This window comes from Ctenopharyngodon idella, chromosome 6, assembly GCF_019924925.1.
Source record: "Ctenopharyngodon idella isolate HZGC_01 chromosome 6, HZGC01, whole genome shotgun sequence".
Lineage (NCBI taxonomy): Eukaryota > Metazoa > Chordata > Actinopteri > Cypriniformes > Xenocyprididae > Ctenopharyngodon > Ctenopharyngodon idella.
In genome coordinates, this window is record NC_067225.1 from 18,616,549 (window position 1) to 18,643,333 (window position 26,785).

The window sequence follows — 26,785 nt, forward strand, 5'->3', positions numbered from 1 at the left end:
TGGGTTTGTTATGGTGTGGACTTTGACACTAGTTTCGCTTCAGAAGTTCAGTATTATTCAGTATAATTCAGAGCTTTTTGACAGAATTGTTAAGCTATTGGCTACAATTTAACGTGCTTCTAAAGTGTAGGTTTGGCCAGAGCCGTTGAAAAACATCATATTTATCATCATATCATCATATTTAACGGCTCTGGGTTTGGCTTAAAATATTGCCAACCTATCACAATATAAGACAAAGGTCTTTTGTTATATAATTTCAAAAGTCATTTACTGTGTAGGTGACGTTTATAGTTGGAGTAATTTCCACTTACTACAACAGTTAAAATGGATCCCAGTCCACTCATTTTAGATGGAGGTCTTGCAACAGAACTTGAAGCAAGTGGGTTTCAATTACAGGTAGGTACTATTACACAGACTTATTGTCACTAATCACAAGTTTACTCACGCATATATTATTGTTTGTAGGGAGATCCACTGTGGAGTGCAAGACTTCTGCATACAAACCCACAGGCCATCAAGGACGTACATTACAGGTAATTACAGGCTTCATTATGTTCTGTACCTGGGTTGTCGAGCAGTGCGCGAAGTGTGAAACATTGTAAAATGTAAAATATTTTTAAACTTTTTGATATATAATCACACACTCCTGGGCAAAAAAGGGCCAAAAATAGGTGACCATGATATTTAGTCTTCTTTTAATTGTCTTAACCATTTTAATCACAAATCACTGGTCAGGAAATTAGTAAGAATCGCACAAATACTGTAGATAATGTAAATTAGCATGGAATAGCCTTCCCCAACTTGGAGACAGCTTTTTACAGGAAAAAGAGTCAGTGTTGTTCAACTCAATGTTAATGGCTTCAAACAGTTCATGAGTAATTGAAAAATGTCTCCCAGTTCGTTTGAGTTTAATGTGAGACCAAATATTCACTATAGAGTTTAAATCTGGACTCTGACCAGGCCAAAGGATGAGCCTGATCGACTTATCTCGACTTTGTTATAACATCTGATCATTCCTCTTTAGATAACAACTTTTCATTTGTGGGAATCAAGCCATTCTGCAATAATCTCCTGTACTCCAAAGCAGTAAATGACTTTTAACAGTGACGTAACTCACCAATACCAGCAGCTAAAAAGGCTCCCTTACAAAATGACACCTCTACTGTGGTAGAGATGCATTTATTATTATATTATTATGTTATTATATTATTATATAGGGGGCTGGGGCAGCTGTGGTGGTTTGAGTCAGACTTGTAACCCGAAGGTTGTGGGTTCGAGTCTCAGTACCGGCAGGAAATGTAGGTTGGGGGAGTGAATGAACAGTGCTCTCTTCCTCTCTCATTACCCACAACTGAGGTGGCCTTGAGCAAGGCAGCTAACCCCCAAAAATGGCTGCCCACTGACCGGGTGTGTGGTCACGGTGTGTATGCACTTGGATGGGTGAAATGCAGAGCACAAATTCCGAGTATTGGACACCATACTTGGCTACATGTCACTTTCACTTTTCACTCAGAAGATTTTAAAAGACACCTCTCTGGAGCATCACACCATGCAACTCATGTTTCATTGTGATTCATCACTCCACACACAACTTCTCATATTCTGCCAAAATATTAATTCTGTCTTTGATGTTTTTCTGAGACAGCAATGGCTTAAGTATTGCATTTGCTAAAATATTGACCAATAATTTGTAGTTAAGATTATTAAAAGCTCTGTGTTTAGCCTTTTTTTTTTTTTTTGCCCAGGAGTGTGTGTGTGTGTGTGTGTGTGTGTGTAATACATATAATACTTCTTAAGAATGTATTTGTCAGCCACAGGAATATTTAAGTGAACCACAACAAAAGATTAAAAGAAAGTGATTGAAAATGTTGAAAAAAAAATATTGTACAGTCAAATGATACTGTTCAAAAGTTTGGGGTCAGTAATTATTAAACAAATGCTGTTCTTTTGACGTCATTAAATAATCCTTAAAATTAGCAGTTATATATATATATATATATAAAGGAGCAAAGGAATACATTACATTTTAAAATATAATTAATTAGAATATAGTTGTTTTAAGTAGCAATACTTTTTCACAACTACAACTTTCAAAAACATCTTAATCTTTCAGTCATTTGGTATTTCTGAATGACTCTATTCTATGACAAGAACTATTTAATATTTGATGAATGACTGATCTGACTTTTTAAAATAGATTTCTTCAAAGCGGTTCTGATGTCATAACAACAGCCACATATCAGGCCAGCATTGAGGGATTTGTGAAATATCTTGGTCTCCGGCCCGAGGAAGCGCAGCAGATGATGATGTCAGGGGTCCAACTGGCAAAAGAGACAGTGCAAGAGTTCATGTCTCACTCACCCGAATCAGGTGTGTGCTAACCTTCTGCTAAATCATTGATTTGATCTAGTTTCTGCTACACAAAATCTAAAATGAATAATCCCCTAGAAGACAGAAGAGAGCCTTTGGTTGCAGGCTCAGTGGGTCCATATGGGGCGTTTCTACATGATGGGTCAGAGTACACAGGGGCCTATGAGGACAAGATGACATTGGAGGTAATGCAAGATGAAGCTCTTTGTCTGCCTAAGCTGCCACCTCACAAGAATATCAAGTGCATGTTTTCTCTTTTGTCTTAGGAGTTGAAAGATTGGCATCGTCCACAGATCCAGTGCTTGGTAAAAGCTGGAGCTGATCTTGTTGCCATGGAGACCATTCCGGGTCTCAAAGAGGCGGAGGCTTTGGTGGAAGTACTCAAAGAATTTCCTGAAACTAAAGCCTGGCTTTCCTTTTCCTGTAAGGTGACTGATATTAATGATTAAGCGTTCCTTGAATTACAAATACTGCACATATATTATGATATCCAATTAGAAATTGCTTTCATAACACACTTGCCACTATTTATGTTCTGATTAAAACAAATGAGTGTGTTAGACATTGCTTTTAAAGGCACAATATGTAAGATTTTTGGATTAAAATACCACTAGAACAATGTTATATATTTAGTTGACTTGTGTACTTACATTATCCCAAATGTTTCCAACAATGTTTAAATCCAGAGAAATCAGCTATTTTAACCAGTGTAACGGCCTGTGTCGTTGCATCGTCTGTCAATGATGTCATATCCGCATTATACTCGCTTTCCGGTCCTACTTCTGTAAAAAATATGGAATCACCAAAGCCACTTCAATATATTATGTGTTTTATTAGACAAGTAAGCAACTGTTTGGATACCTTTATCGGCAGAAAACTAATTGTTATATAGCTCAACATGGTTAGTCGATTTACCACTCAAGTTGATTTACCACTAGTAACATGTTTTTACCCAAAAAGTAGGCAACACTATTTTGTCAAGTGGTTAACATAGCATAATCAAAGAGCTTTATTTGTAGAAACAGTAATGCAGCATTTTCTCCGCCATACAATATATTTTATAATTAACTGCATGCCATTTAGCAACACAAATCGTCCAGCTTTTATTAATATATTCTAATATCGATCCAGCTTACTGCAGTACTGCAATGTGAATAAATGAGCAATGTAATAAAACTGTAATGGATAAGCAAACTTGAATACATTGCTTATCCATGAACACGATTTCTGCCCGAGTCCTGTCGAATTGCTATTGATCGGCTGTGGAGGTGAAGACGACAACTTCCATGATTCCACGCTTATTCATGGCGTCGTGAAGCTACGGCTTTGTTATTGTTTTAAATAAGGGTCCTCTAGCAGCGAAATTTACATAGTGTGCCTAATGAAATGAGTGTGTTTCAGGACATTCAAAATATTTCAAGCGGGAGGAGATTTTCTGAGGCGGTTCAGGTGGCTTGTAGGTCCACACAGCTGGTTGCTGTCGGGGTGAACTGTTGTCCTGCTCCTTTGGTGAAACCGCTTCTTGAGTCAGCCAAGTCACACAAGAAAGCAGATTTGAGCTGGGTGGTCTATCCTAACAGTGGAGAGAGATGGGACCCCAAGACTGGGTGAGATTAATCAACAACTCCTGACTTAAAATTGCCATTTTTTTCTTCTTACTTTTCAGTTATTTAGTTAAATATACAGGGTTCCAACATTCGTGAAGCATTTGGAATAGAAAATTGAACTTAAAATTTTAAAAATGGAATTTTAAAATGATCATTTCCAGACCTGAAAAAGACAATTAATTAATTAAATTAATAATTAATGAATAAATTAACACATTAATATTTGATTCAATTTCATCCTAATTTTGATTCCATTACATCCCATATATTTCATATCTTAAAAATCAGTCTTTGTGAATGTAATCTTTATGTAATTATTATTATTATTATTTTTTTTTTAAGAAATTAATACTTTTAATGACGTAAGAAATTGATCAAACGTTACAGTAAAGTCTATTTCAAATAAATTCTGTTTTCTATTGCTCAAATATCAAATATATCATGGCTTTCACAAAAATATTAAGCAGCACAACTGTTTTCAACATTGATAATTGGTTTCTTGAGCACCAAATTAGCATATTAGAATGATTTCTGAAGGATCATGAGACTGAGATTGGGGTAATAGATGCTGAAAATTTAGTTTTGAGATCAGATTTTAAAATATTAAAACAGAATATTTCACATTATTACTGTATGTACTTTATTTTGATCAAATAAATGTAGCCTTGTAAGCATTAGATACTTTTGAACTGTAGTGTAATTAAATAAAAAGTCACAAATAATCACAAATGACTGCAAAAGTCATGGAAATTGATTGGTCAAAAGATGTGGGAACCCTGAATTTACTTACTTAGGTCATAAAGGACACAATTTGTCTCAGTTTCATTGTTTAAATGGCTGTTCTGAAACAATTTCAGATGGATAACGGAAAAACAGACGTCATTTGCCAACTTAAGTCTCAGCTGGAAAGAACAAGGGGCTTTGTGGATTGGTTGGTATCGCATTGCACCAGTAAATACTATGACTTGTTCTTTCCTGTTGCGCTGACTCACCAAGATTTCTGTCAACAGGTGGCTGCTGCCGTGTTGGTCCTGCTGATATAACTGCACTGAAGCAACAACTACATGTATAGATATGACTCATGAAGCATGACACCATTCACATCTAGTTGCCTATGAAATAATGCACTGATGTTTAAGAAGGTGTATAAATATTTTATTTATAAATAAAAATAATGCCAACACTAGATTCACATGAGTATGAGATTTGTGATGACTAAATATTGAACATAATACATTAGATGTTGCTGTGTTAAAGGAAGAACACAATCACAATGCACATAACATGGAAGCAATCATGCAATCTTAGCTCACAGCGTTTCACAAAGAACGTTATTGTAATCCTTCAAGTTAGTATTTACAATAAGATAGCGCCATCTTATTGGACTATGTCACTTCACTATAGCCCGAATCTGATCCACTGACACATTATTAAACAGTCTGTTATCTTTGATAACCTAGTTTGTATTTTTTTGACTTACACTAATAAAGCCATTTTGTGTATAGAAGCAGACTTCATAAAGAACAGTCTTCTATGTAGTGTTCAGAACTTATGCGTGCACTTTATGCATATTATTCATTTTTAAGTCCATACCGTCCTCCAATTATCTACCATCAGTAGCATATATATCCACCAAATAACATATAACTGAAATGGAATAATGCTATTGATCAGAAAATCAAATATTCACTAAATGCTCTTGGTACACTTAAGGTGCAGTCACAAATTTCAGCAAAATTTCGCAAGCAAAAAAAGTTTAGTGATGTATGAAGCAAAGCTCACTCATATGTCGCTTTGAAACCAAGCAGCTTTCTGTTGGTCATTGAATCCACATGACCAAGTTGAACCAGTTTTATCGTTCGCTCAGAATCGTCCCGTCACATCTTGACCTCTGTTCTGGAACCAAAATTTTGGCGAAATTTCGCAGGCAAAAATGGCCCATTGTCTACAATGAAGTTGTAGTCAAAGTCATTCAATGTGATCAACTTGAACCCATTGCGAAAACTGCATGGGGAAATCTTTCGCCCTCAAGCAAAATTCCTGATTGCATGGATTTTGCCCGCAAAAATTCGCAACACAATGGGTAAATGAGACCTCACCTTTAGGACAATTTATTTAATGATTCCTTTATCCACAATGTGTTTAACAAAGCAGCATTTTGACCTACAGGAAGTGACTTGACCTCTTCTTGGAGAGCCATTAAGTAATATTTTTTAACTTATTGCCACATAACCAAGGCCTGTGGAATTTGTTTCGCATTGCTGTAGAATGGTGGCATTACAAGAACATCTCCAACGAGAGCTCGTGGTTCATTCCTCATGGGCATCAAACCAGCATTCTTATGGTTACCAGCCCTGAATGTTAACTACTACGCCACACCATTTGGCTTGCAACTGCATCTGTCATATCTAATTCTAACCTTTCACTGTTGCTAACAACCTGGAGAGATAAATTTTCTTTATCTTTTTTCTTGTTTTAAACTGTCGAAACCCAATTGGCTCTTCAGGAGGAGGGTTGGACATTTCAGATTTAGTCAGTTATGTCTTCATCCAGGTCACTGTCTGGAGAGCCTCGGTGCCTGTACTCTGCTGTGTTGGACAAACGTTTCCAGGCATTGTCGGACTTGTTCCCCGTACTGAGGGACCTACCCAGGCGTTTCACTGCTCGTTCCTCAGAACCGTCCTCTGTCGCAGCTTGACCTCTGTGTTCTGAAGCCTGATGATGGAGATCATGCCTCAGATTTTCCAGATTCAGTGCCCATGGTCCCAGCTTTTGCCAGTTCACTCTCTGGAAGGCCATGATGCAATGCAGATTGCCTCCAACCTATAAAAATATTGTTGAAATAACATATGTGAAACATAATTCTAATATCCAAATTACTGTAGAAGTACCATTGGTGATGCAAAGGGGTGGAAAATTTCCTGAATTTCCGAAAACATTCCAGGATTTTTGGAAACTTTCGGGAAATTTTGAAATTTTTCGCCCCTTTTCATCCTTAAGTACCATCACCATAGTACTTAAGTCACTTACCTTCTTGGTTTTGCGATACTGAATGCCTCTCTCTGTATGGCGAATGTCTAAGTATTCTGGGTTCTGAGTATTCAGATCAGTCACAATATCTGCCCATCTGATTAAAAAAATAAGGTTAGAATATGTGCATCATATTTATAATTTTACCAAATACTACAATTACATAAAATGAACCATACTTTTTACAGTGGATTGCAGGGTGTTTCCTGCTTGGTTCACCAATGAGAATCCAGTGTTCCATCTCATTAAGTGGCAGTGGCCCCCTGTAAAAAAATAAATAAATAAGCTTCATTCTTAATTTGAAGAAAAGGGTCTTGTAAAAGGTTAATAAATGTACTGTACATTTTCATGACTTTTCATATGTAATACCAGTGCTCATCTTTATTGTTACAATATGAAAAGCCCAGGGTCAGTGTGAGAGATTTTTTTTTTTTTACTTTTGGTGGATCGTCACTAAATCTTACATTTGTTGACCTTGTACTCGCTGCCGTTCAAAAGTTTAGGATTGGTAAGACCAAGGCTGCATTTATATGATCAAAATACAGTTAAAAAAGTAATATTATAAAATATTACAAAACTGTATTATTAGAAAATGTAAAACATCTTTTTATTCCTGTGATGGTAAAGCTGAATTTTCAGCAGTCTTCAGTGTCACATGATCCTTCTGAGATCATTCTAAAATTCTGATTTGGTGCTCAAGAAACATTTATTATCAATGTTGAAAACAGTTGTGCTACTTAATATTTTTGTGGAAACTGTGATATATTTTTGAGATACTCTGATGAATAGAAAGTTTAATATAACAGCATTTACTTGAAAAATAAATATTTGAACAATTTCTTAACCCAAAAATTGTCACGTGTGTTTTGGTTTTGTGTTCATGTTTATGATTTCATGTATTTTATTTTGTAGTTTGATTCATGTTGCTTGTTTGTGTCATGCTTCCCTTGCTCCTCATGTTCTCCCTTAGTCTATGTGTCATGTTCTCATTGGTTGGTTATGGTCATGTGGTTTTCAGTTCTGTTCTGTCTCATGTTCCTTGTGTCACTTGCTCATTGGTTGCCATAGTCATTTGTTCTCTTTGTTCTTGTATTTAAAGCCATTGTCTTCCCCATGTTACTTTGTCGTGTATTGTTAATGTAACCCTGCTGTCGGTGAGTCTCATAGTCAAGTCTGTTCAAGGTCGAGTCTGTTCAAGTCAAGTCTGCTCATCAAGTCTGTTTATGTTCAAGTCTAATGGTTGCTTTGTTTGTTTGCTCACTTTACTTCAATAAACTGCACTTGGGTTCATCAAGCTCGCCTTCAGTCTGAAGTAATCGTTACAAAAATTAATGAACCCAAACTTTTGAGCGATAATGTATATGTTTGTTTGAACTCAAAACCTAAACATTTGACATTCAAAAAATCAAAACATATTTTCTGGCACATATAAAAGTTAAATACTAAAAAATAAAATGTACATTATTTGAAGGGCAAGTAAAAACCTTAACTAAAAAAGGGGAAAAAATAATTGGTAACACTTTATTTTACAGTGTCCTTGTTATACATGTTACATGTAGTTACCAAAGTAATAACAAAAAATTATTACATGCAACTAACTCTAAACCAAACTTAATCCTTACCATATAGTAAGCACATGTAGATAATTAATATTACTCAGTACTTAAATGTATAATTACACTGTGACAAGGACACCTTAAAGGTGCATTGTGTAAATTTTAGTGGCATCTAGCGGTGAGGTTGCGAACTGCAACCAACGGCAGCTCACCCCTCCCTTTTGAGCAAAATAGAGAAGCTACGGTGGCCATCTGGCCAACACAAGTCAAAGATGTCATCAAAGAGTAAGTTAGCCAGTCAAGCAATGTGGTTTCTTCTTACTTCTAGCAAAGAACAGTCTCTGCTTCTAATAAACCAGACGACTGCTACTATTACTACTTTGTGCGTATTCAACGTAGTTACGATGCAAGCTGCCTCTAAAAACACAAACGATTTAGAATAACAACATAGTGATGAAACGCACTCTTAGAGTGTTTGTCCATTTAGGGCTGCTGTAGAAACATGCCGGGGCAAAATGAGACTTGACATGGAGGTGGGTCCCGCGGTGTAGTTATGCATATTATATTGCATTTCTGTCAATAGATCCTCGCAAATTTTACACATTGCACCTTTAAAATAAAGTGTAACCAAATATTTTTTTCATACAACCATAACAACCTGAATTTGACACATTTGAATAGAAAATGAAAACCAAAGTTGCTGTATGTATGATGTACCTGTATGCTTTGGCTGCTTTTAGTGGTGTAGCTTCATAGCCCACAGGACAGAAGTAATGATTCTGACAGTGGTAAATGTAGGCCATGGATTCATCACGGAGTCCCTGCGTCAGCTTCAGCAGCGCCCCCTCAGCTAGAAAGAACAAACATGCTCTACAATATGCTGCTCAAATATTTTCATGACAGAATAATATTCTTTTATAATACATAAACTATATCTAAACCTAAACACAAGATTAGGTAAATATCAGACTGGATATTGAATTTGAACTACGGTCTGCTGACTCTGCTCAACAAATTCATAGAACAATTATTCATAGAACAATATGCTGTTGCAGCCTGTGTTCTTATGAAAAATGATTCAGAATTCACACACCTGTCTCTCCTGCTGTCTTGTGCTTCCCATGAGGTTTGTACAGAATATAAGAGCATCCCCGGACACGGAAATTTTCGTTGATTTGTCTGAACCATCTGCACCAATATAAAAATACATAATGTACAAAACAAATCAAAGTTTGGGGTCAGTAAGATTTTTTTTAAGAAATACATTTATTTAGCAAGGATGCAATTAAATTGATCAAACGTGACAGACTTTTACACTGTTTGAAATCGATTAAAAAAAATGTTCTTTTGAACGTTCACTTCAAAGAATCCTGAAAAAAAATGTATCACCATTTTCAAAAAAAGCAGCACAAATGCTTTCAACACTGATGATGATAATAATAGAAACAAATAAGAAAAAATGCTTAAGTACCAAATCAGCATATTAGAATGATTTCTGAAGGATCATGTGACACTGAAGACTGAAGTAATTGCTGCTGAAAATTAAGCTTTGCCATCACATGAATAAATTGCATTTTAAAATATATTAAAACAGCCATTTCAAATTGTATTAAAGGGATAGTTCACCCAAAAATGAAAATTTGATGTTTATCTGCTTACCCCCAGGGCATCCAAGATGTAAGTGACTTTGTTTCTTCAGTAGAACACAAATGATGATTTTTAACTCCAACCATTGCGGTCTGTCAGTCGTATAATGCATGTCAATGGGAACTCAATCTATAAGAGTTAAAAAAACATGCACAGACAAATCCAAATTAAACCCTGCGGCTCGTGACGACACATTGATGTCCTAAGACACGAAACGATCGGTTTGTGCGAGAAACCGAACAGTATTTATATCATATTTTACCTCTAATACACCACTATGTCCAACTGCCTTGAGCATCTGGTTGGTGAGGTCTAAAAACGCGCTCTGATGCCGGAAGTGATCTCTCGCGTGTATATGTCAATGAGTGCGAGCGATCACTTCCGGCATCAGAGTGCAATCAGACCTCACACACCGGATGCCGTGTATGCGCTCAAGGCAGTTGGACATAGTAGTGTATTAGAGGTAAAAAATGATATAAATACTGTTCGGTTTCTCGCACAAACTGATCATTTCGTGTCTTAGGACATCAATGTGTCGTCACGAGCCGCAGAGTTTAATTTGGATTTGTCTGTGCATGTTTTTTTTTAGATGGAGTTCCCATTGAAATGCATTATACGACTGACAGACAGCAACAGTTAAAGTTAAAAATCATCATTTGTGTTCTACTGAAGAGACAAAGTCACCTACATCTTGGATGCCCTGGGGGTAAGCATATAAACATCAAATTTTAATTTTTGGGTGAACTATCCCTTTAATATTTCACAAAATTGCTCTTAAAACTGTATTTTACTGAAATAAATGCAACTTTGGTGAGCACAAGAAACTTCTTTCCAGACCCCAATCTTTTTAACGGTACTGTATGTTAACACATTTTGAGAAACTGTTAAAATGAAAAACCACAGTAAACTCACCGCATCAGAGTGGCATTGCCAGTGAATGGTCCAAACTTGATATCTTCAAACGGAGGCTGGAAACCAAGTATATTCAGGGCTTCTTCTTGAGAAATAGGTGGGAGACTGAACAAATCAATCCTAAAGGTTACTCTTTGCAATTTCTACCAGACCAGATTAGAAGTCTTAAAACAGATCAAATGAATGTGCTGTTTTTGCTCCTAAAAATACATATGGTATATTTTTGAACGGTTTGTGTCAAGTCTCATGCATTAAATCGGCAGAGGCCTATCCAAAAATCCCATAATTTACAATCTGAAATTAGCCATCAAATGCAAAAGGTGTTGGTAAGTTTCAGTAAGGAACATACCTGCCTGCTCCTAGAGTACTGTAGAGAAAGTTCCAACAAGAGACAAGTGAAGAGATTCCACATGATGTTTTATACTGGGGTCGGCTGATGCAGTACCTTGAACATCAGAGTGGACAGTTGTTAATCCAAAAAGTGGTTAAACTTGTACTTTTCGAGTCTCATTTCTCATTCCAGTGGGTGTATTACCATCTACGGAGGTCCAAGACTTTTCTCTGTTTGATCTCCTCCAGAGAAGCTTGTGGTGGGAGATCTTGCAGGTTTCTGCTGAGCCTGTCGGATGATTTCATTTTCTTAGAGTTGATTTTCTTTAAATTACCTGAGGAAAAACACACTTAATGCTTTAACAACATTCTAGGTACTATATTAGACTCATGCTGGTTCAAATTTACATTCACATCAAGTAGGAAATACTTGTTTCACTGGAATATATAAAAGACCCTTAAAATGCAGTGAATAATGGCTTAGCTGGAGTTTGGATAAAGCTAAGCTCAATGTTAAGCTTCATTAAGCATATGAAGAGAGCATGATTATCATTCTGAATCTGCACTGTGTTCTTCGTCCCGGCAAAGATTCCTCAGATCAGTAATCACACAGTCTAACCATTTCTAGACTCTGTTTGATCAGGCAATGAGTGATGGCACATATCCAATGCATTCTCTTCTCTATAAACTCTGAATCTGGGATTAATTACAAATTAATTAGGTGAAATCCATGTGACACCTGTGTCAGTGAGGTCATCACCACAGTTACATAAACCACAGCAGATGGTCAGTATGAGCTCATTTTCCTGGCATATTTTTGCTCAACAGCTTGTAGATTTAAACTTTTTTTTTCAGATTTCACTATTAGTTTACTGATAATAAAATGATTGTCATAACAAGCTTAAACATTATCTTCAAATGATTCTTCATTATCTGTAGTCTACAGCAAAATTCCCAAAATATGATAATCCCCTATCCTGAAATATATAGGCATATACAAATAGATAGCCATAAAAATTATAAAATAATTATTTTTTTTATGTAAAAAATGTAAACTTTTGTCTTTCAAATTTTTCTCTCTGTCCCTGCAGTCTGAAAACCCTTGGTCAACAGTATGTATATGTCTGAGAAGAGATCATTTTAAAGAGACCCATACTTGTTCTGGTTTTCCGGGTTAAAACCGCATCAAAATCAGAGGTGTCAATCTCCCAGGCCAGCACAGGCTTGTTGCTGGATGACACAACCTCCATATCACAGTTCCCATCTAAAGACACACTTATTCCCCCTGAGTGGCTGTGGGAGGGGGTTGCAGTGTTAGTCTTGACTAATGATATCCCACTGTCTGGATTGGTTGGTGGCGCATCTTCAGATGTGATGATGGGTCGGGCTCGGTTGAGCAGCGCATAGTCCGAGCAGACGGTGTAGAACTTCTCTTGGGAGTGTGTAACAGGGCAGGTCCAAGGAAGCTGGAGCTCTGCGCTGGAGGCCCGTCGCACCCGCAGCGCATCACGTGTCAAGGGGCTCAGGAAGCTGCGCTCGCGCTCATCCTCTCTGCCCGGGGCCCGTGATGGGGCCTCCTGATCAGTTCTAGCAGATACCTTGGCGCCTTCACTTTCCACAGTGTTAGGCATTGAACGGAGAACTGGGACGAAGGTTAAGAGAATAAGTTACAGGTGTACTCCCGCTGTGACGGCTTGGTCCCAGAAGAGAGCTCAAAGAAAGAATCTCATCCACTGACTACAATTAAGAATAAGACAGAAAGTGTAATAATAATAAGATATGACAACTGTTAACATTGCTTAATTTTTTTTTTGTGGAAAACGTTATTTTTTTTAAAATAAACAGTCATAAGGGTCTCTTTTTCATCGTTTTCTTGTCATAAGATTACAAAATTGATGCCAGGTTATGCCACACTGATGCCTGAATATAAATAATATTTTAAAATGGCTTTGAATTGAACAAAATTACAGCCACTCATGTAAACAAAAACAAAACACTTGGAATAATAAAAGTATTGTGGATTTTTTGTGAACTAAGGTGTGGTGTGACACTTGTCTCCATCACCATGATTATTTATGATTATATAGTCCCACACTAGGCCAGAGAATGCTATTAATTGAAATTATTAAACTGACAACAGCTTTCAGTAATGTTTAATGTTTAATATTTTATATAGACTGAAGCTAAATGGTACCACATGGTTGAATTCCACCTACATAATCATCGTCAACAACACTACCATCGTTTAGGTCATTTTTAATCGATGATGGTCGTTAGGCATCATTTCAGGACTAGATTGTAAGATAAATCGCTGCAATGTAAGTTTAAACCACTGAGAACACCATATAAATAATACAGATATATGAATAATAGCTAAGCAGCATCAAAGCAGCATCAATGTAGCATCAATGGGCTCTTCGAAATAATTTACCCCTTACATGAATGTGCGTTCATAGCGCAAATATTCATCCTTATTTACTTAACCATTATTAAAATAATATTAAAAATAATAATCACTGTACACGTACCTTACAAATTCTGCAGGAATAATTTATATATACTGCGCTGCGCGACCTGGCTCTGTGTTAACTGCCTAGCTGTGTTTTAACGGGCTCTACCAATCTCAACGACAGGGGTGTTGTACGACATACATTTTTAAAATATTTCCTTTATCGGAATTAAACGGTCTATATAACAGTGTACCGTATTAGTGCACAATTTCTATTCATGTTTGTATAAAACATGTCATGTTATGGCAGATAGTTTTGTAAATAAAGATAGTCTTAAAAGATAGTCCCACCTCCGTTGTTGAAATCGTTCAGGGGAAGTAGAGCGTGGTTGTCTTTAAAGTGGACTGAACTGAACTAAACAAAAGCAGGTGCAAGACCGGGGTAGGTGAGCTACAAGAGCAAATAAAGCGATTTTATGAAGTAAGGCTAAAATCCGAAGCGTGGTTCCATGTGAAACAATTTATTGAAAATATTTTCCCTGTTAAACGCATATACTTTTAGAATACTTTTGTAGTTTTGGATTTAACCTGCAGAAAGTTACTTGATCAAAATTTTGATTGTTGATGCATGACACCTCAAAGTTTTTTTTTTAAATTATATATATATATATATATATATATATTATTGTACAATTTTACTATTACTATTATTATTAAAATGTACTGTATCTTGACCATTTTTGGACGACTATTTTACAAAATAATAGGCTCATGTATTTGTCTATATATATATATATATAATATATACGTTAATCTTTTATCACGTCAAATATAATGTTAGCACTATTACACAATGATTTACAGAAAGTTTATGACAGAGTCTCACCTTAAGAACAAATGATGCAAGTACCAAGTACTGAGTTTGTTACAAATTAACTAGTAGTTACTAATCACCAGTGCTGGGTAGTAACTGATTACATGTAATCTGGATTACATAATCAGATTTCAAAAATTAAGTACTTGTAATTAGATTACATTACATTTTAAAGTAGGCTACTCGTAATCAGACTACAGTTACTTTTCTATTAATTACATAATTGCATGTTATTCTGACAATGGCAGTAAATTATTCAGAATTCATTGATTCTACTACTTTGTTTCAGGGGAACCACTGACGTAATTAACGTAATATATAATGCTCTTCATGTTAATAATAAAGAATAGAATATATTTTCTTTCTCTTTGTATATTTTTTTTATATCAATATAGTACAAGATAATCTCTATTCAAATCAATGTGATAAATGATTTAGGTTAAAAGTAATCTAAAAAAAAGTAATCAAAAAGTAGTCAGAATACATCACCTGAAATGAGTAATCTAGATTACATTACTAACTACAATTTTTGTCATGTAATTTGGAATCAGTAACTGACTATAATTTGTAAGTAATGTACCCAGCACCATAGATAACATCCCAACATTGTATGTGATTAAGTGTCCTTACTAGACTGATGTTTCTAGAATCTAACCAACATGGCTTGCAAGCTGCTAATAATCGACACAGACTGTGGCATAGATGATGCCCTGGCTATCATAGTTGCTCTCGCAGCTCCTGGTGTGAAGGTGTTGGGCATCACCTGCTGCTTTGGGAACACTGATGTGGATAATGTATGTCAGAATGTGATGCGAGTACTGACAGTCTGTCAACAAACTCAGGTCAGTGCAATTAAAAGAGTACCAATACAACTGTCAAGAACTAAGATGAGATTGCATTCTATTATATTGTTTTCCCTCAGATTCCAGTCTTCAAAGGGTCTGCCGGTCCTCTAGTCGGACCCGTGACACCATTTAAAGATCACTTTGGCACGGATGGACTTGGAGATGTTCTGCAGAACTCTGAGATTTGGAAGAGGCAGATACAGAAAGAGCATGCCGTTCATGCCATGATACGACTGGTGAATGAAAACCAGGGAGAGGTAAGAAATAAACTAATAGCCACCTTCAGTTACAGAATATTGATGTAAAAGTCTGAATAAAAATAAATATTAAAGAACCTTTCAAGCACAACCCCCGGTTTCACAGACAAGGCTTAAGCTAGTCCTAGACTAAAATGCATGTTTGAGCTGTTTTAACTGAAAGCAACTTGTACTGACGTATCTTAAAATATGTCAGTGCCATTGTTTTGTCACAAGATGCACACCAGTAATGTTTTTTCTAGGATATGTTTATAAAAGATATTTAAATGTCCTAATTGAACTAAGGCCTAATTCTGGCTTAGTCTAAGCCCTGTCCGTGAAACCGGGCCATAATGTAACATTTTCTATCAACTTGCGTATTATTTTGCTTTTATTTAATTAGCTGTGTCTTAGTTCATGTGTACTTGTGTACACAAATCTTCATTTTTAGTCACTATGGACTCACTTTGCAGTTTTTTTTATTTTTTATTTTGGGGGTCAAATTTGATTAAAAAAAAAAAAAACTAATATAAATATATAAATAAATAAAAAACATATACATATATATATATATATATATATATATATTAGGGGTGTAACGATACCCATGTTACAATTCGATACATATTATGATACTGAACTCGTGATACGATATTATTGCGATACTCCAAGACATATTTGGGTTCTATTCATTTTGGGTGAACTATACACAACACATATTGTCACTATCCACAATATGATATTGTTACATTTTTATTCTTGACTGTCGCAAAGCCTGGTTCAAAAACTAAAAAACAATGTGGTATTAATAGAGTATTCTTTACTGAAGATGGGCAAAAAATTACCCAAATACTATAGAAGGGTTACAGCAGACTTTCAAGGGGACAAAATGGCTTAAAATGATTTAAAATAAGACAAAACAAGATTTAAAATAAGCTAAAACAACTCAAATGTAAGCTAATATATTTTTTTATTTGTTCCCTTAACTGCTATTTTTATTTAAGAATAAGGGTTGTAAAAGAATCTGATAAACAATAAAAAACCCTGTAATCACCATCAACTAGACAAGTCATGTGAATGCATTGGTAATAAAAACTCTAAACCCAGAAGAGTTGAAACTTCTGGAAAAATGGAATTTTAGTATATTACCACTCCTAGTTTCTATAAATAAAGTTTGAAAAGAGCAGATTTGTCATTACAACAGAAGTATCAATAAATATCTTGGGAAGCATATATTGTTTTTAAAAATGGAGTCAAAAAGGTTAAGAACCACTGGGTAAGAATGTTTAAAAAGCAGTTAAAGGAATACTTCACCCAAAACTATGTCATCATTTACTCACCCTCAAGTTGTTCCAAACAGCACTAGCACAAAGGAAGATATTTTGATGAAAGTTTGTAACTAGGCCACTTTGGGGCACCATTGACTTCCATAGTAGGAAAAAAACTACTATGGAAGTCAATGGTGCCCCAAAACTGTTCAGTTTAACACATTCTTTAAAATATCTTCCTTTGTTTTCAACATAGCAAAGAAATTTATACAGGTTTGGAACAACATGATGGTGAGTAAATGATGACAGAATTTTCATTTTTGGGTGAACTATCCCTTTAAAGTGACCTCTACTGAATGTTGTAATGCCATCTTGTGGTTGACAATGGAATGCCCTGTTTGTTTACATACATAGGTATCTCTCATAGCTCTTGGTCCACTCACTAACTTGGCTTTGGCTGTTAGTTTAGACCCCACCCTCCCTCAGAAACTCAAGGATCTGTATATTATGGGTGGCAATATGGAAGGTAAGAAAATAAGCTGCTGTACAGAAACTTGGCACCTTAAATGTGTACCTCCAAATTGTACTTTTTCTATCAGTGATTATGTATTTTATATATATATAAAAAAAAGTGTCAGGACATGTACCCCAATCAGGACTCTTTCTATAAAGCTTCATCTCCCCACACTGCCCACTGTTAATCTTCCAGGGAAGGGAAATCTGACACCAGCTGCAGAGTTTAATTTTAGTATGGACGCTGAATCAGCTTACGTAGTTTTGGAAGAATATACCTGCCCGACACACATCGCAACCTGGGAGTTCACTTGCAGAAACAAACTGTCTTGGGTAAGAGCCTCTCAACATGAGCAAAATCAAGTCTTGCATGAACATATTGTAGGCCTGACAAACTTGTGTGCTTCATATTTTTCCAGGAGTGTTTTGATGAGCTGGTCAATCAGGATACATCAGCTGCTCGATTCATGAAGAAGATAACCTCCAAGTGCTGGGCCTACTCAAGAGATTTCACCATCAAAAACAAAAAAGATGTGCTTTTTGGGCAAGGGTTTGTACCCTACGATGCCTTTGCTGTGGCAGCTTGTGTAGACAGCAGCGTGATTACAGAGAGTTTACAGTGTGCCGTACGTGTAGAGGTACAAGGTGCATTGGGACGAGGCATGATGGTTGTGGACCCAACCAATACACTGCAGAAAGGCCATCTTGCATTTGTGATGAGGACATGTGACCTTAAAAAGTTCAGCTTGATGCTCAAAGCTTCTTTACAGTTAACATAGAAATAAGCTTCTTTGCAATGCATTTGTACTACATGATTATAATCTTAAAATGTAGAATCCTTTGTAATTTTAATGCTGCAAGTGTTCCTGTTCTGTTCAAGTTAGTTCACTTAAAAACTGAAGTTCTGTCTTTCACTCACCCTCATGTCATTCCAATGTTTTTTCTTTCATTAATTTTTAAAACACAAATTATGTTTTTTAAAACTTGAGAGATTTCTGTCCACACAACCAAAACTTTGACACTTCAAAAAGTTCATAAAGATATTGTAAAGTAATTCATATGAATCATGAGTTGATCACTGTGTGAAATTCTGTTCATAGTATGAAGTGTGTGTCTCTTCAGAAGATCTGAAATAAAATGTTATTTATAAAACGGATAGTTCCGGCCCTTGATTCTGATTGGTTGAGCCGCGTTCGAAGCAGTTGTAAAATTCCCGAAAACATACAGCTGACCGCATTACATAATATCGCTGCGCCACTGAATGTGTATGTTGCTGCGTCTGTCTTAGCAACCACTCTTAGCAACGTAAACATATGATTGTTCTCTATTGATTTTGTTCACTAAAGCTTATGTAGAAGAGTATTTTGAGAGAGATATCGAGTGACCAAGTGTATTACCTGCATTCAAATTTAGCATTTTCCTTAAGGACAGTCCTATGTTCATAATAAAAATCCGTTTGAATGTCCGCTGCGATATTGTCCTTTTAACATTTAATGGTTTTCCCGTGCCCTGCGGACACTGACAGCGCTATTCGAAGCATTTTTCATTTGCATCTTGTTCCGTGTTCACAAGTTTCAACACAAGTCTTTGCGACTGCCTGACTCGCTCATAAAAACAATCTTTGCCGCCATCTAAAGGCGTAATAATGTAACTTCTGTAGCTGTTCACGGTCAGGGACTATTTTTTCCAGCGGAAGGAAGCCTTTTAATTATTTTACTTCATGAAAGTTGCATTGATACATATTTCTTGGCTTTAATATTTGTATTGTGTGGTAACCGTTTTATAAAAGCAATAAGCCCCATGAAGCCATGGTTTACAGTGAATTTATAACAGCTAAGGGGGTTTTAGGCACGACACGGAGCCCCTTAGCTGTTATAAATTCACTGTAAACCACAGCTTCTTGGGGCTTATTGCTTTAGTTTATGGTGTCTTTATGAACTTTTGAAGCATCAAATTATTGGTTGTGTGGACTTTCAATGGAGGGACAGAAATCTCTCAGGTTTCATAAAAAACAACTTCGAAGATGAAAGAAAGAAAGCCTGGGTTTGAAATGATGACAATTACTTTCCCTTTAAGTAAATTCCAATTTAGGTAGAAATAAAAAGAGAAGTCAATATTCCAGCCTGATATGTTTATTTCAACCAATGTGACCAAACGCTCACTCTTGAAGTGACAAATGAATGAACAACACAATTCAAGTTCTTTAAGCTCCCTCAAATTAAAAGCCAATTTCAGCAAATTAAGCTTTTTGCTTTAAGCAGAGGCCAATTAAAATAAAATAAAATCTCAACTTCTGAATGCTTTTATGATTTTTGGCTTGGAGGGGTTCAAATCAATGTGGTAATTGTAGTTTTAGCAACCACTTTTCTCTTCCCAAATGTTAAATCAACCAAGAAGTGTGGCCAGAAAATGCTCTAGAATGAAATCATCAAACCAATATAACAGCATTGTAGGAGTGGGGTTTTTTTACGCAAAGTGCTTATTTTAAGGTTGAGTAACACTGCATCTTGCATTTAATACAATAATACTGGACCATATACTTGAATTTCAAACAATGCAGTATTACTCAAAACAGGGAATCTCTAAAATGGTAAAGAAAAATACCCCTACAAGGGCAATGGCATTAAACTAATGTCATCAATCTTTCGTTCATTGTGTCAGTTAAAATTGAACTTAAGGCATTTTATGATACCCCACTAAAATAAATAGGTCTGAATTTTGAGGGGGACTTTGAAATGCAACACTGGATTTCCAGTGGACATTTGTACCATTACAATTCAAGGTTTTTTCCAATCATTAAAATGATCTTGGTGTACATCATACTATTCAACCAGGAAAAATAAAACAAGATTAGAAACCACTGCATTTTCTGTTGCTCAATGAGGCTGTTCTGCCTCAGATGCCATTGTTGTCAGGGCTGTTAGGCCAGGGCTCTGAGTTCCAGCGATTGAGTGAGGGAGACCATCCCATGTTCCAGGGGTTGTAGGTGCGACCCATGTCGTTGGGGGCAGGTGTGGGCGGTGCAGTGTGGCTGACTAAGTCAGGGAGAGCGGAGGAAGTAGGAGGGTTAAAGGGGTGCAGGGTGGAGTCGTTTCCAGTGGACCAGATGGATCTGCTGAAGGACCAGGGACTGCGTGCACTGCCCAAAATGGACTAAAGACAGGCAGAAAGAGAAAGACTATCATGTCATAACCTGCAAAACTACATTTATATACAGCCAAACTTTTACAATAGTGTAGTGGCTCAATATTCATCTGAAAATAACCTTGATATCAAAAAATGCAGTGTTACTGAGATTTCAATATACATGATTGTAGTTTTAAATGTTCTCTATAGGGCTTTTCGTACTTGAAATAGTTAACCCTGGGTCATTGTTAACCCCAGGTAAATGGAATCCTGGGTTTTCTTGCTTCACGTTTCACACTGCTCATACTTTACCCAGGTTAACACTTAATCCTGGATATTTATAAACTGACATTTCACACTGTACATTCCTAAACCCTGAGTTGACGTCCTTATTTGCGGTGTCACTGATTAGATGAACGCAGTACTTGATATGTTTACATAAAGGCTTTTGCATTACGCATCCTCATATTATATATTGCAGAATTTGCTGACTGATTACACTATGAAGTTAATCCAGAATGGACTTTTCAGACTACAAAGGTAAGAATGAAATGGTCTCTTCTTCACTGCAGTTGTCCCGTTTTCTGTCACCGTTTGACATTTTCCCCCTCAAACGCTGAAACTACTGCTTATACAACACATGGTGTTTCCATGACTGTCCAAAGCGCGTTAATATGAGTACGATTGGTTGTCTGTTGCTAAGCATCTAGCCTTAACATTCTAACACCGCTCCGTTTCACACTGTACAATGTTGGCACGGCAAAGTGGGGTTAACACCGCAAAAACACAGTGCTAAACCTGATCCCTGATTGTAACCCTGCATCTAAATAAGTGTGAAACATTCTTTTACCCGGGGTTAAAAGCTGTGTTTAGAAGGACGATAACCCGGGGTTAAGCACAGTGTGAAAAGCCCTTATGGCATCAAAGGTGTCCATCTGAATGAGACAAGCTGACAAGGTAGAGATCTTACAGTTGTTGGAGTTGCTGGGGATCCAGTGCTGGTAGCCCAGGAATTACTAGGCTCAGTATCCCAGATGGACGGGGACACTGGAGTGTAATCAGACCAACTCTGCTGGGGCTCTGAACTCTTGGGAACGGTCATGCCTCTGAAAACTGATAGATAGAGAATAAACATAATATTGGATACACTGGCATTGCAAACTTGATTTAAGCATTTTATTTTTTAAATTCTAATTTTAAATGCAAATTGGTTTTTGCATACCTCCAGAGAGGTTAAGTGGGTTGTTGGGTCCAAAAGCAGAGAAAGCATTAACTGGACCAAAACTGGGGCTGCTGGTGGTGTCTATTGGGCTCCACAGTCCAGAGCTAAAAACGCACAATGACATTATAAATATACTTGTAAAATCAAATGGGGAAGATGATTAAGCAATGTTTCATTATGAAGGGACTGCACCTGTCAGATCCATCACTCTCCACTGATGTCATGTGAGACAGTGTGTCAGCTTTACTAGCTGAGCCACTGCCACCTGTGAAAACAAGAGCACAATAAATATGTTGCAAGGGGCACTTTAAAAATAAATCAGTTAATGGTATCAGCCTCAAATTTCCTGATTGGTGCACAACTACATTAAAGTTTAACCATAATCATCATCATATTTAATAGACACACTCACCAGGGCTTTTGTCATAGCCAGCAGCCACAGCTGCAAAAGTTGGATTTCCATTTTGACCAGGCAAAGAGGCCGACTTGGTGAGCTTATTCCCTGGAGCCTTCTTTAAAGTAGCCTCGCTATAAAAATAAACAAGAATAACAACGTCACTCAGGGATTTCCAGATGAAACCAGGAAATGCTTTGAAGGCAGTTACCCAAATGAGTTCTAGTAGTATGTGCACTTCAAAGCACACGCCAGTTGAAGTTACCTGGTGGTGTGGAGCACGCTGCTGTAGCTTCCACGAGGCACCAGGCTGGGGGAGGTTGGGGGTGGGGAACAGGCTCTGGAGATGAGAGAACTGGGTCCTTTCAGGAAGGGGTCTGCATGCATGGTCTGCATAGATATCTGCTGAAGACTGTCTGCTGCTGATAAGACATGAGACAAATATTTAAATTTTGGAATATAAGAACACAAAATAGCAAGCTGACTCATATATAAGCCCAGGTTAAACTACTCAATACTTACGATTGCCAGTTTTGTTGAGAGGAACATCCCATTCTGGTGGGGGGGACTCTTTCTCTCCTTCTGATCCACTGCTATGACCCAGCTCCGACATGGAGCCATTGGATACAAACTTTCCAAGTGGAGATAGCCGGTCATCACCCATCTTCCCACTGACTACTAGGACAGACAAAGTAAAATTATTTCCAAATGGTTTCTACAGTTAACAGTGATTCAAAAGTTGTGTGGAAAAGCTGAAATTTGACACGTACGTTTGCCCAGAGCTCGTGGTTTGGAGAAGCTGTGAATTCCTGTATTGGCGAGGGTTTTGGTGAAGGTCTTACGCTGCTTATCCTGTTTTTCCAGGGGTGTGACGTAAGGGAGTTCTAGAGAGCTGTGTAGAAAAAAATTAAGACAATGATATTAAACTGATCTGAGTAATAACAAAGAATGTGCAAGTTTGATGCAAAACTATATATATTTATATTCAGTTTTCTAAGTTACAGGTAAAAGGCTAACTGGAAACTTCAAGGCCTAAAAGATGAAGTGTGTTATTTCTGCCCCACTAACGGAACCTCGGGTTGCTCAAATAAAACCTCAGGCCCATACCTCTAAAGGCCCTGATATGCTTCAAGGGAAATCAAAGAACGAATGGGCGTGCTGCCATTTTGAACAAAATCAGGACAAAATTTATTTTGTTTGGAGTCCGTTTCGGCTCACCATTGTGCGAAAACATCCAGAAAAAAATCTGGCTGTTAAACACCTATGAACTGCCATTGGTCATGATGGTGGGTAAATAGGCTTCAGCTTATTTGACATGGAAATCTTGCACTGTGAATACACTGGAAAGATGCTTTATAGGTGAAATTGAAGCTTTAATTTTAATTGAAATTCTGATTCCTAAAATTTAAGTGGAACTTTACAACACTGACCCTGACACAGCAACACTGTTTTTTTTTCCTATTTAATACTGTAGAGCTGCTTTGAAGCAATTTGTATTAGAGCGCTATATAAATCAGAGAGCTGGTGCAAGCTTAGCCACGTCGCTATGATCAGATGCTTTCTTAACTGCTCTTTTCTCACTGCTGTCATTGTTGTGTTTTTTGTGTTATTTAGAGGATTGCGTGCAGCACATATTCATCTAACATCGCTAACATCTTCTGCAGACATCCCACCTCTCCCAGAAGTTCAGTGAGTCCGGCATATTGATAGCGTCTCCTGGACGCCTGCAAATTATATAAAATATCCCAGAAATGGTTCCTTCCAAATCCCCCTACACTTATCTTAAATGCAATTTCAACAAACTTTGAACAAACCTGGATTTTTCAACTTGGTTCTCCTTCTTTGTGGTTGGTTGTTTCTTAGTTTTTGGTTTAGTAGGGAAGGGAGCAATTTCTTCTCTTTCTTTTCCATTGTCCATTGACAGTGTTTTTCCTTTCACCTTCACTGGCTCCTGGGTAATAAAAAAAATTAAGTCAAAGAGTGCATCTAAAAAGCAACTAAAGAATCTCAAGTTTTCTGGAAGTGCTCTGGTTTGTCCAGTATGTCTCATGTATATGTACCTCTTTAATATTGGCCTCCATGTCTGGGTTAGAGGTCTCTGTGGTAGTAGAAGAGCTGTCATCATTGTCTGCCAGTGGTTCTTTTAAATCTTCTCCTTGAGCCTTTCCCTTTGTTTTCCTCTCTTTCTCCTCTTTCTTCTTAAGAGCTTTTGTTTTATTCTTCACTTTCCCTTTTGATTCAAGCACTGAAAAACATAAGTAAATTAACAGAAGTTATACTGTGCATTTTGCAAATTACACTGACCTCTGGGACAAATACCTGGTACAGTAAGTTGAATGTTAATCTATACTGTTATATTTATATATTGTTATATATTACCTTTGTTTTGTGAGAACTGTTGTGAATTGTGTTCTAAAGACACATTATTGGCAGAAGTCTCAGGCCTGTCGAGGTCTTTATCCATGGCTACCAGGAGTCGGCTATAATCCTGATCTTCTGTACTATTGGCCCTTGTGTTGTTGGACTGTGAGGGTGTTGAGCTCGGGAGGTCCTCCAGGAGGCCTGAGCCCTGCTGCTGTTGTTTGGAACTCCGGGCCTTTCGGTTAGTCAACTGATTGAGTCCTTGGCCACTATCTTTATTGAGCGAAAAGGTGGAAGAAGATTGCATAGATCCAGAGCGGCCTGAACCAGATCTGGGCTTGCTGTCTGGCAGAACACCATTGCTGTTGGAAGTGGAGTGTGGACCACCTTGCCGACCCCCAGCCCGCCCACCAACGCTTGACCCGTACATTCCTCTTGTCGAGTTCTGGTTTGAGTCGGCAAAATCATTCAAGCTGCAACAGATTAATTGCATTTAGTAAAACTCAGATAAAATGATGCAGAGTTAATCAGAGAGAAACAAAAATGACAACACTTTTTTATAAACTAAAAAAAATTCCTCACTCACTTAGGATCACTTTGAATTCGTACAATTTCCCTGAGATCAAAAGGTTTTCCAGTCTCCATGGGAGAGTTGGATTCCACAGACAGCCGTCGTTTGAAGGGCTCCCATATTCCCTGGGCCTCCAGATAGGCAGTAGCGATGACCAGCAGGAACATAGAGCTAGAGAAATATCACACTGTTATTCATCTACAGATAAAGAGACAAGTACTTTATTAATCCCACGTGTTAAAATATATAGAAATATTATACATTAAACAGAATTAGAAAGATCATACTAATACACTACAAACATAATGCTCAATTTACATAATATACATAGGCCTATCTATAGCAAAAATTACTTTAACATGTCAAAAATTAATGCCAGGGTTTCATACTTTATTCATACTTGAATTTTAGGCCTAACCAACTCCAATACCCTACTTTTCAAAAGTTTGGGGTCAGTATTTTCTTAAAGAAATTAATATTTCTTAATAGTTAAGTATTAATAGTTTAAATTACTTTTTCATCAAATAAACCTAAAAACAAACTAAACAAACAAACTAACTGTTTTCATCATTGATAATAAGAAATGTTTCTTGAGAACCAAATCAGTATATTAGAATGATTTCTAAAAGACCATGTGACACTGAAAGCTGGAGTAATGATGCTGAAAATAAAATAAATGCTTTTTTGTTGGGGGTTTTCCCCCACAGAAAGAAACCCTATAAAACTGCGAAAAAAGCAGTGTGGACAGTTAATCCTGAAAACCAGATTTGTAAAAAACAAATCAGAATTTTGTGCAGTGTGAACAAAAACTTAGTTTGTGTTGTGTAATGTTTATAAGACTTTGATGAGTTTAGACTTTTTTAGTTATCAGGTGACCAAATATGAGAAAACAGACCTCATAATGAGGGAGACGATGATGTAGAGCTCAAGCTCCCAGTTGGGTCGGGGAAGGGTTTCGGCACACACTGCCAACATGTGATATGGCAATGATGCATTCAGTGCGAAAGCAAACACTGAGCCCCCCGCAGTCACCAACTTCAGCTCCCGGATCACTCTGGATGATGTGAAATCTGGTGTAAACCTGCACATCACAAGATAGACAAGAGTTAAGAGTTAACAATTATTTATGATCGAACTCTCTAAAATAAGGCATAAATGAGAATAAAAATCACATTTTAGCAAGTACCTAAGTTTTAAAGACATTATTAACACCACATTTATTTTTTGTTAAAAAAAGTAACCATGAAACCACTCACAGTATGACGAGGTCTTTTGAAGTGTTTGGTTTGAGTGCAAATTCTTCACAGTTGAGAACTTTGAAGCCATAACCCTCACATGCGTTGCCACTGATCTCCATAGATCGAATGTGAATCGGGAGAAGCCCTGTGTTCTCCAGCCTGAAAGTCCTTCGAAGAGTGAAGTTTGGTTCCTTGGCTTTAACTTAAAGAATTGAGAAAAACACACATTCAATCAG

The 26,785-nt window shown here is 37.0% G+C and overlaps 5 protein-coding genes and 1 long non-coding RNA gene across 9 annotated transcripts in view; 3 read left to right on the top strand and 3 right to left on the bottom strand.

The window, feature by feature from the left end:
- nme7 (NME/NM23 family member 7) overlaps positions 1 to 481 on the bottom strand; it is a 40,016-nt gene extending 39,535 nt beyond the window's left edge. The window contains exon 1 of the mRNA XM_051897958.1: positions 446 to 481. The gene's annotated coding sequence lies outside the window, so the exon portion shown is untranslated. The remainder of the gene's footprint in view (positions 1 to 445) is intronic.
- Positions 1 to 19,753, top strand: part of LOC127514786 (uncharacterized) — a 56,993-nt gene extending 37,240 nt beyond the window's left edge. Inside the window, exon 2 of the long non-coding RNA XR_007930702.1 lies at positions 19,064 to 19,753. This is a non-coding gene — a long non-coding RNA (uncharacterized LOC127514786). The remainder of the gene's footprint in view (positions 1 to 19,063) is intronic.
- zgc:172121 (uncharacterized protein LOC337599 homolog) lies at positions 14 to 5,165 on the top strand. Of its 2 annotated transcripts, none has more exons than XM_051897960.1 (8): positions 14 to 396; positions 466 to 533; positions 2,198 to 2,370; positions 2,449 to 2,555; positions 2,637 to 2,798; positions 3,772 to 3,977; positions 4,835 to 4,908; positions 4,988 to 5,165. In XM_051897960.1, exons 1-8 carry the CDS (start codon positions 325 to 327, stop codon positions 5,047 to 5,049), a joined length of 924 nt encoding a protein of 307 aa, XP_051753920.1. In that variant the 5' UTR covers positions 14 to 324; the 3' UTR covers positions 5,050 to 5,165. The 2 variants fall into 2 exon arrangements, with proteins under 2 accessions (XP_051753920.1, XP_051753921.1); XM_051897961.1 differs by having other exon boundaries at positions 2,452 to 2,555.
- On the bottom strand, positions 5,111 to 14,112 carry LOC127514781 (basic immunoglobulin-like variable motif-containing protein). The gene is made up of 10 exons (XM_051897955.1): positions 13,981 to 14,112; positions 12,609 to 13,189; positions 11,658 to 11,787; positions 11,472 to 11,567; positions 11,123 to 11,227; positions 9,657 to 9,751; positions 9,281 to 9,413; positions 7,187 to 7,270; positions 7,008 to 7,104; positions 5,111 to 6,800 (listed from the first exon to the last, which is right to left on the bottom strand). Exons 2-10 carry the CDS (start codon positions 13,081 to 13,083, stop codon positions 6,507 to 6,509), a joined length of 1,509 nt encoding a protein of 502 aa, XP_051753915.1. The 5' UTR covers positions 13,084 to 13,189; positions 13,981 to 14,112; the 3' UTR covers positions 5,111 to 6,506.
- si:ch211-201h21.5 (uncharacterized protein LOC555526 homolog) lies at positions 14,305 to 19,753 on the top strand. The gene is made up of 6 exons (XM_051897959.1): positions 14,305 to 14,382; positions 15,423 to 15,617; positions 15,698 to 15,877; positions 17,539 to 17,650; positions 17,834 to 17,970; positions 18,057 to 19,753. The coding sequence occupies exons 2-6, from the start codon at positions 15,435 to 15,437 to the stop codon at positions 18,414 to 18,416; spliced, it is 972 nt and encodes a 323-aa protein (XP_051753919.1). The 5' UTR covers positions 14,305 to 14,382; positions 15,423 to 15,434; the 3' UTR covers positions 18,417 to 19,753.
- Positions 19,754 to 26,785, bottom strand: part of tmem131 (transmembrane protein 131) — a 36,035-nt gene continuing 29,003 nt past the window's right edge. The window contains exons 28-41 of one of the 3 annotated variants that reach the window (XM_051897954.1): positions 26,568 to 26,751; positions 26,207 to 26,392; positions 25,327 to 25,482; positions 24,759 to 25,213; positions 24,440 to 24,624; positions 24,194 to 24,330; positions 23,150 to 23,271; positions 22,902 to 23,054; positions 22,645 to 22,801; positions 22,398 to 22,513; positions 22,178 to 22,250; positions 21,986 to 22,089; positions 21,734 to 21,876; positions 19,754 to 20,790 (exon numbers count right to left, since the gene is read on the bottom strand). In XM_051897954.1, coding sequence (XP_051753914.1) covers positions 20,533 to 20,790; positions 21,734 to 21,876; positions 21,986 to 22,089; positions 22,178 to 22,250; positions 22,398 to 22,513; positions 22,645 to 22,801; positions 22,902 to 23,054; positions 23,150 to 23,271; positions 24,194 to 24,330; positions 24,440 to 24,624; positions 24,759 to 25,213; positions 25,327 to 25,482; positions 26,207 to 26,392; positions 26,568 to 26,751 — 2,429 coding nt within the window. In that variant the 3' untranslated portion in view covers positions 19,754 to 20,532. Of the gene's footprint in view, positions 20,791 to 21,733; positions 21,877 to 21,985; positions 22,090 to 22,177; positions 22,251 to 22,397; positions 22,514 to 22,644; positions 22,802 to 22,901; positions 23,058 to 23,149; positions 23,272 to 24,193; positions 24,331 to 24,439; positions 24,625 to 24,758; positions 25,214 to 25,326; positions 25,483 to 26,206; positions 26,393 to 26,567; positions 26,752 to 26,785 lie in introns of all 3 variants that reach the window. The other 2 variants (XM_051897953.1, XM_051897952.1) reach the window with 2 other exon arrangements.